Source organism: Bremia lactucae, linkage group LG5 (genome assembly GCF_004359215.1).
Source record: "Bremia lactucae strain SF5 linkage group LG5, whole genome shotgun sequence".
Lineage (NCBI taxonomy): Eukaryota > Oomycota > Peronosporomycetes > Peronosporales > Peronosporaceae > Bremia > Bremia lactucae.
The window spans coordinates 2124069-2139253 of record NC_090614.1 but is presented as its reverse complement, the minus strand read 5'-3'; the positions used below and the strand labels follow the sequence as shown (position 1 = coordinate 2139253).

General features: G+C 45.4%; 2 protein-coding genes across 2 annotated transcripts; one reads left to right on the top strand and one right to left on the bottom strand.

Moving 5' to 3' along the window:
- Positions 1-1563: 1563 nt before the first annotated feature.
- CCR75_009344 (uncharacterized protein) lies at positions 1564-1839 on the top strand (the record flags this gene model as incomplete). The annotated part of the gene is made up of 2 exons (XM_067967385.1): positions 1564-1602; positions 1624-1839. The coding sequence occupies 2 exons, from the start codon at positions 1564-1566 to the stop codon at positions 1837-1839; spliced, it is 255 nt and encodes an 84-aa protein (XP_067821187.1).
- Positions 1840-12133: 10294 nt separating this feature from the next.
- On the bottom strand, positions 12134-13635 carry CCR75_009345 (uncharacterized protein; the record flags this gene model as incomplete). The annotated part of the gene is made up of 3 exons (XM_067967386.1): positions 12134-12631; positions 12702-13244; positions 13313-13635. The coding sequence occupies 3 exons, from the start codon at positions 13633-13635 to the stop codon at positions 12241-12243; spliced, it is 1257 nt and encodes a 418-aa protein (XP_067821186.1). The 3' UTR covers positions 12134-12240.
- Positions 13636-15185: the final 1550 nt, after the last annotated feature.

The window sequence follows — 15185 nt, the reverse complement described above, 5'->3', positions numbered from 1 at the left end:
ACCTTCCTCAGCACGTCGTGTATATGAGGTATTCGGAGGCACCTCACATTCACTGTTATGTGTGCGAATTGGCTAGGACTGAAGCAAAACTAGCTAGAGCACTCAATGGTCCGTTTAACGGCCGCACGTACTATCCAACACGGAAAGGTTAAATGAAAAAGGAGCGAGCTTCTAAGCCTTTCAAGAAGGCTTCCAACCAACGCTGAGACCTTCATGACCTCAACCGGAAAGCGATCGAACGTATGAGTTCGACCGTAGTCGGGCTAGCCGTAGGCGCAATGTTGTACGCTCTGCAAAAAGACGAAAAACATGCGTCTATCACCGGGAACCCTTCTCGGGCCACGTTAAGTTCATACAATATGAGCTCAACGTGGCCCGAAGAAGGCAACCTTGCTTCATCAGCAAGGCTCTCAACCGGCAGAGGTTCCGATAAAACATGGTTGTCAACAGTAAGAATTGTTGGGACAGAAGCATTTACATACTGCTGGCAGGCTGACAGATGAGAGTCGACCCAAAAGCCTAAAGATTAACATTTTTATTTCCAAGGCAAAGGCAAAAAAAAGGAAGGTGAATCCTCACTAAGATGGTTCGTCAAATGTTAACGATGCCATAGAAGCTTGTCGCATCGATTATCATGCGATGAAAGTGAAGTTTGGTATGTCCAACTTGGCTGGACGATAGGAGGACCTTAAGGAACTGTATTTATAATAAAGTGACCCATGTGTGTTTCAATTGTATGAAGTTCTTAAAAGCCGGCTTAGGCAAAACCTACGAGTAGCCACGTCCCGAATTCAGGGCTCGAGCAGAGCTTCTGGATTTGAAATTGGACAGCGCGACCTTCACGCTTATGCCTAGCACTCACGATACCTCGTGAGTCGAATCGTCAGTCATCCAATTGATGATCAAACTCACGTTACTGTGTTCATTAAGGGTCTTGCGGTCGGTCCTGTCAAGACCCACCTATTGATGCTCGAATTAGAGACGCTAGATAAAAAGCAATCTCTGTAGCGGAACAGCAGGACTTATGTCTTAATCAGACTTTCGTCCACTCGGGTGCTTATCGTCCACCGAGACGACAAAATGTCGGAGGTTCAGAATTGATGGACTTCTCGTAGAAGAGAGCAAGAAATCTCGCTCTACTAGTTACGATCAATTGCAAAGATGCAATCATTGACAAAAAACGTGCCACTACCCCTATTAGTATGATCCTTACGCCCAGTGCCAAGAAAAAATGAGCGAAACCGATCGACCACGCGCTAGAGCAACGGAGGACGCAAATTCGACGCCGTTACGATATCGCAACGGAGAGGCGGATCGTCAAAACAAGACTGTACAGTAGGCGCGGAACGCCCTACTGATCCAGCAACTAAAGAAAACTTGCAGGTTTGCCAAGGCCGGCATCGCGGATGACGCTGTCTCTATCTGCCCGTGCTTGATCATGGAGAAGCATCAATTACTGACTCGTTCTAAGTCGCCGCTGCGAAGTAATTATCGCACTGTCGGTGGTTCATAGAGTCCCGAGATCTGCTTTCGAGTCTTAAGTGTGCACCTCACAACAAATGCATGCGAGAAGGGCGACTACAGACATGGCGCGGGAATGAAGTATGACGTCGGTTGTTTTAGCTTCAAAAGTCGCACCCCCAGCGGAAGAAAATTGCTGCGAAGCAGGATCTGGGAAGTGGATATACTTCAGTTTCGCGAAAGGAATCTCCGAAAGCGAAGCTGACACGCGAGACCTCCAAGCCCACGAAAGATGGGTCTGCGTCTGCTATACACGCCCAATCCAATAAAACGAGCGGCAAGAAGGTGGCGGCTAGTCGGAAAGCAAAGCACTTTTAGGCGTACGGGAAAGGAGCTGCGGCCTCAAAAGCAAAGCCTACCTCATTAAGAGTCTTTTCGGGAGTATTAACGGGAACGGGAGAAAATCACTTTGAATGCTTTGCCTCCGACTCGGCAAGCGATGAGGACATGGAAAATGCGGGAGAAAGCGTCGTAAGCGTATGTGAAGGAAGGACGCACCTCACCTGTGAACATGGACATGGAACAGGAGCTTCCACAGGAGAAGGGGTCGGACGATGGGACTGCAACAGCACCCAGAAAATTAAATCCACATCATCAGTCCTCCGTTCCAACAACAAAACTCCCCGCTGAGCTGGCAAGGGGGAAGCTGACATGGAAGAAGTAGTTAAGATAGAGATGATGCACTTTTGGACTATGTGTGTTCCTCCCGACCATCCACATCCAAGAGGCTCCTCTCGTAGCAAAAAGTCTTCCCACTCCTGCTAAAGTGGATGTTGCACGTTGGACAACCCTCACGGACGTGAACATAGCACATGCGCTACTCCTCACGGGTCAAGCAACATATGCGACGGTGCAAATCGCCAACAGCGCGCTCGCCACGCCTACCCTCGCATTATTCAAGCCAGGATGTGAAGGACATTTTCACGTCGACTAGCATTCCAGCGTCTGATGAGCGCACACCAAGATCGTTGCAGCGCGACGTTTGTGCATGAGTTGTCTATCGTTTTGCCTCGCTTTGTGCGGGATTGCGCGAAGTGTTGTTTAATGGATTCAGGTGAATCGGGGTGACCAGCATTTACAAGACTTTACAAGGCTCATGACTTCAACTTTTATCCAATACTAGCGGTCCTACTCTCTTCGAATTGTCGCCTGACCACATAAGTTGGGAGAGCCGTTGCGTACACGGTCAGGCTTCATGCTGCTCAGTGTGGGTAACTGAGCAGGGACGAAATTATCCTGAAAATTCTAATTGAGGAGAAACTAATTAGGTTGACGCTCTAAACATGGTAAGCACAATTTAAAGTGGGGAGATATATAATGGCAACCTATTACATACGTAGCTTTAGGTTCAATACACAGGTATATAAGTAGGTATATTGTAGTATCCGATTAGCGAATACTGCGAGTTATTTATTATCAATCTACATTATTGGGGTGCCATACTCAATACTATTAGCCAGTATTAATTCGGCCTATATTTGAGTGGTACCCAAGATCAAGGGGACAATTTCGTACTTTGAACGAAATTAAAACTGAAAACAAAAACGTAAACAGAGATGATTTTCCTTATAAATATAGCGCTTCCCTAAAACTTTATAGTGTAAGAATGCCACAAGCTCTCACCCCGTTATAGATGCTTAAGGTGGAAGCTGTATTTTTTTCTTATGACCGGTGACCGAGTATTAATTAATGCCAGAAATCTACCTACTAGCGCAGCTACAGACCTAATGTTTATTTTAAAGCTTACTGCTCCCAATTTTTATGAATACCTTGTTTTTTGATATTAAAGCGGAACTATCTGAACGGACTTAATTCCGCTTTTAAGATTGGTCATCACTCACTAAGCGTCCGCGTACACATTTATGAGCAAAACAAGATTGTACCTCTAGTGGCGCTTTTAGCTAAACAAATTATCAGATTGAACGAATATGCGGTCTCAAAGAATAAATTGCGTCCGCGCTTTATATGACCATTTACTGACGTGGCAAAGAAAGGCCAAGCTTTTACGCCAAAAGCTACCACGCAAGATGCTTACAAACCCAGTGTTTTACGTTGATTAATTTAAGCCCTTAAGTGACCCCTTTTATCTGGAGTGGAAGATGCTTGCACCCACTAAGTCGTATGCGCCGCAGATCGTCATCAGGAGGCCCAGCTAGCCCTATAAATGAAATTGAAATTGCTTCCATGTCAACAGGCGATCTTGGACCTCACCGAGGAAACTCTTTGTTCAAGCAAGATTTGCAAAGAGAAGTCGCAACTCGTGAGTTGAAGCCAACGGAAAGGCCTCCGAGATTCCGGCCTCCTCCTGCGTTGCTCGACGAGCAGGGGAGCTTTAAGTTTCACGTCGAGAGACTTTTGAAGCAACGTCGTCGCAACGGTCACAATCATTATCTGGTGAAGTGGCCTGAATATCTTCGCCGAAAAAACTCGTGGAAATACGAGATTCCGCTTTGGCAAGGTTGGCTGTACGCCGTTGTCGTTTTTGAGCTGCGATCAGGGTTAGCTTGGGTCAATCGACGCTTCTACAAATAGATTGGGAACAATGGATCCACAATTACGTGAGCAGCCATAGCACTAGAGTACTAACTAGAACGTATATTGTATTGCGGTAGATACGCCGCGCTTAATTGGCCTTTTGCCTTCAGCTTTAAAAAATAAAAGCGGAGTTTTCGTTTTAGAATACGTCAACCACATCGATAGAGTCTCTAAGAGACCATATATTCGTAAGAAGGCGGGCCCAGAGTACCCATTCAACAAACGATTTTTGTTTTCGGATTTCGACTCATTTGGATAGTAAACGATCGAAGTTTCCCTCAATAGAGGACACAGAGGCACCACGTGTCTAATTTTTCGCAGACGCGCTGAACACTAACGTGGCGTCATAAGTACGGGGGTAAGATATCGTTTATTCAAAGCAGCACGTTTAGCGATCTCCTCCGGCGTAGTCGTCTTGGGTCAGGAGCCAAGGTTGTCAGCTTACGGCCCGCAACCTCTTGGAGGCGCTCTTTCACATTAATTTGTGAATATTTGCTCATCAAAAATGGGAGTGTAACGGGGTTCACCTTGGTTGGTAAACCGCTAATGTGGTACAATTCACACAATGGGTCATATACCCCTTTTTCTTTAGATCCCATTTATACTGTGTGATGCGAGCGGTCGCCACCAGATATCTATCTGGTGGCCTTAATTCATTTTAGATGAATAAGGGTAAGGTTTATATGCATAATTTAAGAAGAAACAAGTTCGGTTGCGTTGACACTAGAAGTGGCATCACACACCGCAATAACTTACGTGCCCTAATTTTCAAAAAGTGTGGTATCGAGCATGATATCCTAGCTTGGTGTACAAGGCAATGTGAGAAAGCGTCTCCTTGAGCTGAGACATTTACGAGTGAAAGCACGAGTGCAAACGCGTTCCATCCTGCCACATTTAACAATGCGTCGGAATTGACAAGATCGGGACATTCGTTGCATAATTACTCTTTATAATGGGTGATGCGAGTGATCACCACCAGATGTCTATCGGGTTGCCTAGATTCATTGTAGAGTAAAAGCGTAGGGTTTCTATTTTTAATCTTGAAAAAAACGTTGTGTTGACAGTAGAAGTAGCACCACACAACGCAATATCTTACGCACTTTAATGGTCAAAAACCAGTTTACTGGGTAATTCGTGGAGTTTGAATACCGTGTCGAAAAGGACACGGGCACAGCCCGGAGCTGTGATCGTCTCTGATACTGCAGCAAGATGTACCATCTTGCTGAATCTGTCTTTAAGAGCAAGGGTTCCATTATTTTTGTGGTCGTCTTGGAAAATCCGAAGACGAAGTCCATAGACACGGACTGCCAACTCTCTGCTGGAAGTGGTAGAGGTTGAAGAGGTGCACAGGATGAAGGGCTAGGCTACATTCGTTGACATACATCGCAAGCACGAATGTACTTGCGCACGAACTGATACTGGCGGGGCCAGTAAAAGTCGCGACTTACTATGAGATAAGTCTTCTCACGTCCCACGATGCGCAAGTGCAGATCATTGTAAGTTGGGACGACGACACGTGGGGTGTCGCCGGTAACGGCTGTGTAATTTAATAAGCTATTGCGTTTCGTGTATCGATCGGATAACGATCGCTATAGAAGCGGTAAATCTTTTAAAGCTTTAAGGATGGATTCATCAGATGGTCCATTAAACGCAGAAGGTCCTTATTTTCTTCGTAGGCTTTCTTTAAGTCATTAAATAGGGTTGATGACGGAACACTTGAGATAAGTGTTGCAACAGTGGGATTATTTCCACTGTTGGAATGCGCAGCCGTCTTAGAATCCGAACGGCGTGATAACGCATCAGCGACGACATTAAGTCGTCCTGGTTTATAGTCGACGAAGAATCATACTCCGCGAAGAAGGATAGCCACCTCGCCATTCTTTGCGAAAGGTGTAGGCTGTTTACGGCCGTGCGTAATGACGCATGGTTCGTATATACGATAAACGGTCTATCTTCGAGGAGATAGACCCTAAACTTAGTCAGTGCAGACTTCATGGCAAGGAATTACTTGTCATGCACTGAATAATTTCGTTCAGCTTGTTGCAGCTGACGCAATTGGTAGCAGACGACGCGCTCCGCGCTGTCTGTATCATATTGCATTAGCGCCCAGCAATTCCAAATCGCTGGCGTCACAGACCAAATGAAATGGTCTGTCTTGATCTGCAATCGCCGAAAAGGGCGATCGCATCAAACTCTGCTTGATACCTTCAAAGGAACGCTTACAATCAGCGTTCCATAGCCATTTCTCGTGTTTTTTTCAAAAGACGACAGAGATGAACTGTCATCTCGGCATAATTGCGGGAGTACTTATGCAAGTCGCCGCAACGCTAATCCAAAGAACTTTCAAAGTCCCTTGACATCGACTGAAATTGGCCAGTCGGTAATTGCCTTGATCTTTTCGGTATCACGGTCCACGCCATGTCTACCGACGATGCACCCAGAAGTGGAGTTTTGCTTGCAGCGAACATACACTTCTTGAGATTTACATACACCTATGCTTTCGCATAGGTGTAAGAACCTGACGAACGTTAGTTTTTATGGGGGACTTTCAAGTCCGTCTTTCCGTCCATGACCCGGCTATGGACGAATACATCGTCAAAATAACTCGGTGCGAATTCTCGCACCGGTCTCAAAATATCCGGTACGCATCTTTTGAATGTTGCAGGGGCGTTATCAAACGCCTGTGGCATTACTAGCAATTCCTTGACCATCCCGCTGGGAGATCTCACTGCATTGTACGGGACGTCCCATTTACGCATAAGAATATGATAAAATTCATCTATCAGATCCATCGACGGAATGATGGTACTCTTAGACATACCATCTCTGATTACGTTTTTTCTCGGTATCCGTGCTTGAGCCGGTTTCGTTGCAGCATTCAGTTTATTGAATGCGTGAACTATCCACCACCCTCCTGAGGCCTTCCGCACACAAAATGCGGAGAGCTATGTAAGGAGGCTAACGCCCTCATATCGCCCGCTTTTGATCGATCGATAAAGTATTTATCGATCGCAAGTACTTGTTCTCGTGGCAGTGACCACTGCTTCATGACACAGTACTTCGAGCCCGGTCTGAGCTCGATCTCATGTCGCGTGCCTTTATCCTTAGACAACTCGAATGGAGCTGTTTCAGGGAAGACATCCCTAAATTCAATCAAATCCTTTATAAAGGATTTGTCTAAGGTGACTCCCAGGATTGAGTAGTCTTTATTTCAATCCGAGTCTTCACATCGAGGACACTTTCGTCCATCGATCAGCCCGTTCGTTCTCCGCAAAATTATCGCTGACCATATGTCGGTTACGTATTCGTCCTCTAAGACGAAAACGCAGATCTGCTTGATTCTACCACTTTGCAGATCTCTCAAGAATCTAGGGTTGAAAATTGAGTTATCTCCGATTTTAATTTCGGAGGCGCGTACAGATCAAGAGTATAGGCGCCTACCCTTGATCCGTCATTAACCAAGACATTAAATGTCTCGGTTTCTTCCTGGGATAAATCCACAGGCTGCCGAGGGATCACTTCAGCATTAAATATTTGAGGAGGTTCCTTCTCAAGTACGTGGGGATTAATTTCCTCAACGGCTTCCGACTGTGATTGCGCTATCACAGTCGGCTCCTCTACGGTCGACTCTCTTCTCGACCTAGGATTATCGTGTTGTCCTTTTTGGAAAACCGGTATCTTCCTTAAATCTCGCCCGCTAGGCGTACATTCATGTCTCAACCCACTCGACTTATTTGAGTAGTGGACCTTTAGCGCTGCCTGTGCATTAGCACAGCCGCCGGCAGCTGACTGCACAGGGTGATTAGTAATCACACTGTAATCTTGTGCAGTCGTACTAACGATCATACCACATGTAAGGCCATTCCACTCACTCGTAGTAAATCCACACGCTTGTGGACGCACCAAGACGTTCATCAGACGGCCATCTGATGAACAAGTGGCAGGCATCTTCACGGATCGATGCTGCTAGCTGATCCTTGGCTCGTATTTTCTGAGCCAAGGTAAACCTAGGATGACATCAAATTTGTCATCCAAATCCAGTACGATGAAATCATCGTCTTACTGTGAATCTCTTAACGTGTCGTGAAAGTTCACTACGTGTTTCATTACTGTCGCTAGACGCACTGTCATCCGTGTTGGAGGGATGTCGCGCTCAACATATTTTAGCCGACGACCCTCTAGTGACTGGCGACGAATAAAGTTATTCGACGCTCCGCAGTCCACTAGGGCTCTAAGTGACAAATCATTTGTCACTTTCAACTTCAAGGTGCTGAGGGATACCTCATCACCAGGTGCAGAGACACATAATGATTGTGTGTCTGGAGCAACTTTTGTCAAGAGATTTGCAAATTCTCTTGAGGTTGCTGGATCAGTAGGGCGTTGCGCCCCTACTGACCCCGTCCATTTTTTGGCGGTCCGCCTCGCTGTTGCGATTTCGCAACAACGTCGGATCCGCGACCGTTGCCCTTTTTGGCATACGATCCAAAATTACGTTCAGTACCTTTTGGTGCTGGACGTGGGGCACTACACTCATGAGCGTAATGTCCCAATTTTTGGCAGCGATGGCATTTCTGCGATCGCTTATTATTCGAAAAGCGAGGTTTCTCGCTTTCGACATAGGAAAGGTCCATGGGTTCTGGACCTCCTAATTCGTGTCGTCTTGGTGGACGATATGATGACGAACTTGCTTGAGCCTGTCTCAAGCTAAAGTCCTCCTGTTCCGCTACGGATATTGCTTCTTCAAGCGTATCCAGTTCCAAGCGGAACAGGTGGGTCTTTACGGGACCATCCGTAAGACCTTGCATGAACACCGTAATCAACGTGTGTTCATGGACTGGGTTATTGGTAATACAACTCGCTAAGAGTCGTATGTGCTGGGCATATGCGTGCACATCACGCTTGCCTTGCTTAAGTTTCAGAAGCTCTGAACGAGCTCTGAACTCAGCCCTTGGTGGCTCAAACGTCTGTTTGAGTCGGGTTTTAAAAACCTCTAGCGACCCAAAAACATATGGGTCGCGTAACTTAAGGCCCAATGCCCAAGTTTTGGCACGACCTGCCAGATTTGATTGAGCGAATGCGATTTGCATTTGCTCGTCGATAATGTGACGTGCCCTTATGGCATCGTCTAATTCGACAAACCATCTNCTCGTTGGAGGGATGTCGCGCTCAATATATTTGAGCCTACTACCCTCTAGTGACTGGCGACGAATAAAGTTATTCGACGCTCCGCAGTCCACTAGGGCTTTAAGTGACAAATCATTTGTCACTTTCAACTTCAAGGTGATGAGGGATACCTCATCACCAGGTGCAGAGACACATAATGATTGTGTGTCTGGAGCAACTTTTGTCAAGAGATTTGCAAATTCTCTTGAGGTTGCTGGATCAGTAGGGCGTTGCGCCCCTACTGACCCCGTCCATTTTTTGGCGGTCCGCCTCGCTGTTGCGATTTCGCAACAACGTCGGATCCGCGACCGTTGCCCTTTTTGGCATACGATCCAAAATTACGTTCAGTACCTTTTGGTGCTGGACGTGGGGCACTACACTCATGAGCGTAATGTCCCAATTTTTGGCAGCGATGGCATTTCTGCGATCGCTTATTATTCGAAAAGCGAGGTTTCTCGCTTTCGACATAGGAAAGGTCCATGGGTTCTGGACCTCCTAGTTCGTGTCGTCTAGGTGGACGATATGATGACGAACTTGCTTGAGCCTGTCTCAAGCTAAAGTCCTCCTGCTCCGCAATGGATCTTGCTTCGTCAAGCGTATCCAGTTCCAAGCAGAACAGGTGGGTCTTTACGGAACCATCCGTAACACCTTGCATAAACACTGTGATCAACGTGTGTTAAGGAACTGGGTTGTTTGTGATACAACTCGCTAAGAGTCATATGTGCTGGACATAAGCGTAAACATCACGCTCCCCTTGCTTGAGTTTCAAAAGCTCTGATCGAGCTCTGAACTTAGCCTTAGGCGGTTTAAACGTCTGTTTGAGTCGGGTTTTAAAAACCTCCAGCGACCCAAAGACATATAAGTCGCGCAACTGAAGGCCTAGAGCCTAAATTTGGCACGACCTGCCAAATTTGACTGAGCAAATGCGACTTGCATTTGCTCGTGGACGATGTGATGTGCCCTTATGGCATCGTCCAATTCGACAAACCATCTTAAGAGGAAGTCTTCTTCGACTCCCTCATACTTAGATATGTCAATCTTTAAGGTTTCCAGACGACGCAGGTACAGGGGTCTGTACCTACTGTAACGTCAACAGATCTGCCTGTTGAGAGCCTTGCTGTTCAAGCAAGGCTGCCTTCTCCTTCTCCTCGTCAAGTTTATGCTGTATGGACTTGGCGATGGCAGAATTGAGGGCGTCTCTGTCCAAACCGAATTGCATGGCTAAGATGGCATCATTCCCTACGGTCTTACTCATTCGTTTGACCGCACTCCTTTCTATGTCACTTAGAGAGAGTAGCTATCACGCGAAACGTGATGCGTATATCCATTTTCGTCTAACATGTCCATGTTAGATGATGGAACTGTGGTCCGTGGACGGACTACAAGGGTACCAGGTGTAACGGGGCATTCCGACTTGTACTGCTTCAGTACAAGTCCACTTCGCACTGCCTCAGTACGAGTGGTGCATCACGTCACTTCACGTACACTAGTACGTGTAGCGGAACTCTACTTAAAAAAAACTTGCCTCAAAGAGGGTTAAATAAATTTGTATTAACATAATTATGTTCTTCTTGTCTATCTACTTAATACTAATACAAAATATGTGCTAAAAGTCTTATTTGTCTTTCTCTTTGCGCGCGTCCAGCGCTGACTGGACCGCGGAGAACGTAGATTTAATGGTATATATCTACCAATGGATAAGCCTTTAGAGTATCACTATGCACAGTAATATTTTCCAAATATTCTCTACTTTTTAGATAATGTATTGATTAACAACCTTTAAGTGTTAAGTTCATGTAACAATATACCCCGTTACATTGCCCGTTCTTATCGGAAAATGACCTTAAAACGCCCCTTTGCTGTGAAAGCCGGCACCCGAATTCTTTTTGCACGGGAAAAGGAGAAGGCAACCGGCGACGACGAGAGTAACGAATTATTTAAAGATCCTTGAATTGGAAGTACTACGACGTTGGAAACGACGCCATGGATTGCAAATGTGTTTCGACAAGACGTTATGAAAGGCATCCGCATCGCCCACAAACCATATTTTGTTAATTTGACCAAGCTTTGAGATACCGGAGCGTGAATTTAGCAACAGCATATCCTAGAGCATCAATTTGTTTCAGATGTTTATGATAGCAAACGGTCCGTTAAGTAATCTGTCTCCTCGTGCAGCATTTCCTCACGCGCTTGTCTTCACGACGTGCCGAGCAGACGGTCGCCGAAATGACGTAGAGACCTTAAATTAGGTCCATACTGGTGCGGAATAGGCACATGACTTTTCGTCCTCAAGAAAGCGTCTACTTGTTACAATTTGGAGAAAAAAACTCATTGTTCCGTCGTACGATGCGTTTCCTATCATGCTCGAAGATGTGTTTATGCTTGTTGTAATTGATTAGTTCCTAAAGCAAATTAAAAGAGCAAATTGAATGGGCACCTTCCTTACAAGAGGCACTGATGTTGATTCTCGATGTCACAAAGGTCGACACGATATTATTTTAAATGTTCGATTGAATATTATTTCTTCTGCAGCACGTGGATCGAACTCGCTATGGTCGGGGTGTCTGCAGTCTCCCACGCGTCGCCAACTTTTTGTATTTTTGCAAAACATACCGACCACATAACTTAAGGAATGTACATCAGCGTGACTTTCCTCAGCAATTGCGTCAATTTGAATACGTCGCCTTTTGGCCTTCCCGTGCAAGTATTCCCCTACGAATGTTGCAACCTCGCTTGCTTTTAAGCGAGCATTCCACGTTAACATCGTTAAGTATGCACCGCATATTCATTTCGTTGTTATATTACAACTTCATCGGAAGGACACGTAGCATTAACTTGAAAGCCTCGAATTCACGAATAAATAATTTGCACACCATTTAAATCAAATGTGCAACGCTATACTTTTCGCCAAAAGTACCCAAATTTAAGCCCATTTTTATTACCAAATGCATGTGTTTATCAACTTCCTTTTCACTGTCTTTCCAGATCTTGCCAATCAAGTCGTTAAGCAATCGCGAAGACTCACTTCCGCAACAAATTCCCCACGACAACCCCGGCAGCAACGCTCGCAGACGCAATGGCCGAGTAGAGCGCCAAGTGGCCGGGCGTGGCGTATTTGGCCTGCGCCCGCTCGCGTGCGATGGTGTTGCCCAACAAACTCGTATTGTACGATTCCAGCAACTGGTACGCAAAGTAGTGGGCACCCCGTTCGCCAAGGTCTTCCGTTAGGACGAGGTAGATGGGAATGGCCTGCAACGCCGGACTGACTCGTCCTTTATTAAAGCACGCGTTAAGGAAAATATCTTTTTTGGTAAAATAGTCCAAATTTTTAGGCGCAAGGCCTCCCGTGATGTAAAAGCCTCCGCGCGGAAGGTACTTGAGCATAGCACAGCCGGCTTCGCGGCCGTACGCACTGTTAAAACACATCGAAAAAAAAACATTATGCGATCGCGTCGAAACAACCTTCCAGACTTAATACGTACTCGACAAAGAGTTCCATTGCCTGGTTGCACAATTCGTTTGTCTTGGCATTGTCACCGACAATTTTTCCCTGTAAGGACTTGGCGGCCATGAATGCATCGTGAACTTTTTTGTCAACTTTTTCAGGATATTTCTTGGCCAAGAACTTGTAGATTGTTGCGAGTCCAGGACCACTTACAATGCGCTCAACAGAGAAACGGCGGCTGCAGCCCAATTCCTCTTTAATCGAATTATAGAGTTCAATCTCGATCTCGTCGGCCGGTGCAAAATCCGTGTGGCCTCCTTCACATGCAAAACACGAATAGTGGCCATCGCTGCCAGCCGTTAGGTAGCACTCTCCGAGCCCCGTACCGGCACCGATCGTAGCGATTGGCATACCCTCCTCCTTTTTAGCGTCATTGAGGATAATGTACTCATGCGGCTTTAACGTGAGGAGACCGTAACCCATGGCAGCAAAGTCATTGATGAGTTTCACAGTGGCGATCCCCAACTCCTTTTCGAGGCCCGGTCCATCAATTTTCCAGCCATCTTTAATGTTTGTAAACCTGCAAAAATAAATTACATGCGGTTTCAGCGATGAAAGCTCCGACAAATCCGAAACTTTATAACGTACTCGACGGTGTTGTTTAATATCGGGCCCGCGCAAGCCAATACACAAGCGACGGGTAGTCGTTCCTGAAGTCTTGCCTCTTTCATGAATAGGTGGCATACTTCGGAAAAACACGAATAATTCTCATTGTGGTACTTTTTGGCAAAAGTGATCTCGCCGGGGGCGACAGATCCTTTAAACGCTACCGAACCCTTGGGAATCAGCCACAGCGACAAGCGCGTGTTGGTGCCACCGCAATCTCCAGAAATAATAAGGTCACCGCTATCAAAAGAAATAGTTAGCGCGGGAGAAAATTGCTTAAGTGACGGGAAGTGGACGTACGACATGATGAATTACGCGATGCTAGCGGCGGAGGGGAGACTTTGAATTATGGGAAGTCGTGTGAACGGATCGAGCTTCAGTTGCAGCATTGCTTGCTGCAACTCTAATCGCAGCATTGAGCGTTACTTCAGCAACCTGACAATCATTGGTCAACTTGAATGTGACATAAATGCTTATACTGTATTGTATTGTGTGACGTTGATACGGTCGTGGTGTCTGGATCTTAGCGTAATGGTGAGCAAAATTGGTGCATCGAGTTGCGAAAGTGACGGGTTGCTTTGGTCAAGCAGCGACTAAAGCTTCTCTTAAACGAACGAATTTTGTTGCACACCAGGATCTGATAAAATAAATCGAAACGCAGAAAAAATGGGAAACCGTACCTGCCAACTCGAAACGCTGATCGTGCACAGTCAGCAGCTACCTATCATTTTAGAGCTTTAGTGCCACATCGGATAAAACTGACTCCAATATTGACCTTAGTCCCACACTGGCTACAAAATACACCATTAATATGTATTGTAGCTTCTGGCTCTAATACCGGAGCATCTCGCCAGTTACTTTGAAATTTTGGTAACATGCCAGGGTCTTTTTGCGGGGCTATTCCTTGAATACCACAGGCTTTGTAATTGTCTCCGAAGTTGAGCTGCCCACATTCAGTTTAAATTACTGCAACTTACGACCTGTGTCATGTTGCAGAGTTAATAGAAAACAAATTTGTTCACATTATTGCTTATATGGAATGGACTATCGAAGTGAATGTCGGTCGTAGATTCTAGTTTGGGTAAAGCTATGAATTGTTCATAATGGATCACTATATTTGCCATTTAAATGCTTTAAATGATTTGAGTAGGAAGTTCGCTTTCTATTCATAAACATTATCTCCCATACAAGTTATACTATATTTCCTATGAGAAGAATAATAGATATTATTTCCTATGAGAGGAAGTTAATAAAGAAGTACAGATTATTGTCTTTATTTATTTTGACTTAATAGGTTGTATTGTTAGCAAATTGGTATTATTGTTGATTAGTTTGTCTTAGTTTACGATTACCGCTCAATTGGGACACTTCACGGTTAGGTGTTGGGTGAGGAGGCGCTTTGCACAGTTCGTCATGTACGTATGAAAGTCGGTTTATCGCTCCTCGTTGTGCTAGAATCTTAATACAATTAATATAGGTTTACCTTTTTCGTTTACGCCTTCGAAATTACCCTTAGCTAAGACTTCTTTTAACAAGCTTAAGTTTCCCTAATGTTACACAGTCCCCGTTAAGTACACTTGGTGTACTTAAGGGGTGATCAATTACTGAATAATAGTAATTAGACCCAGCACTCGGATATTGTAACGGGGCACTGCGTCTTGTACTGTTTCAGTACAAGTCCACTTCACACTGCTTCAGATGTGAGTGGTGCCTCTCGTTAGGTGACGTACACTGTACGCATAGAGGAAGACTTCTCTTAGAGGCAAGTTAGCTTAAGAGTGTAAAATGAAAACTGTATTAATATAGTTAAGTGTCTTGTTAATCTATCTTTGTAAATGTTGTCTTAACTATAAAC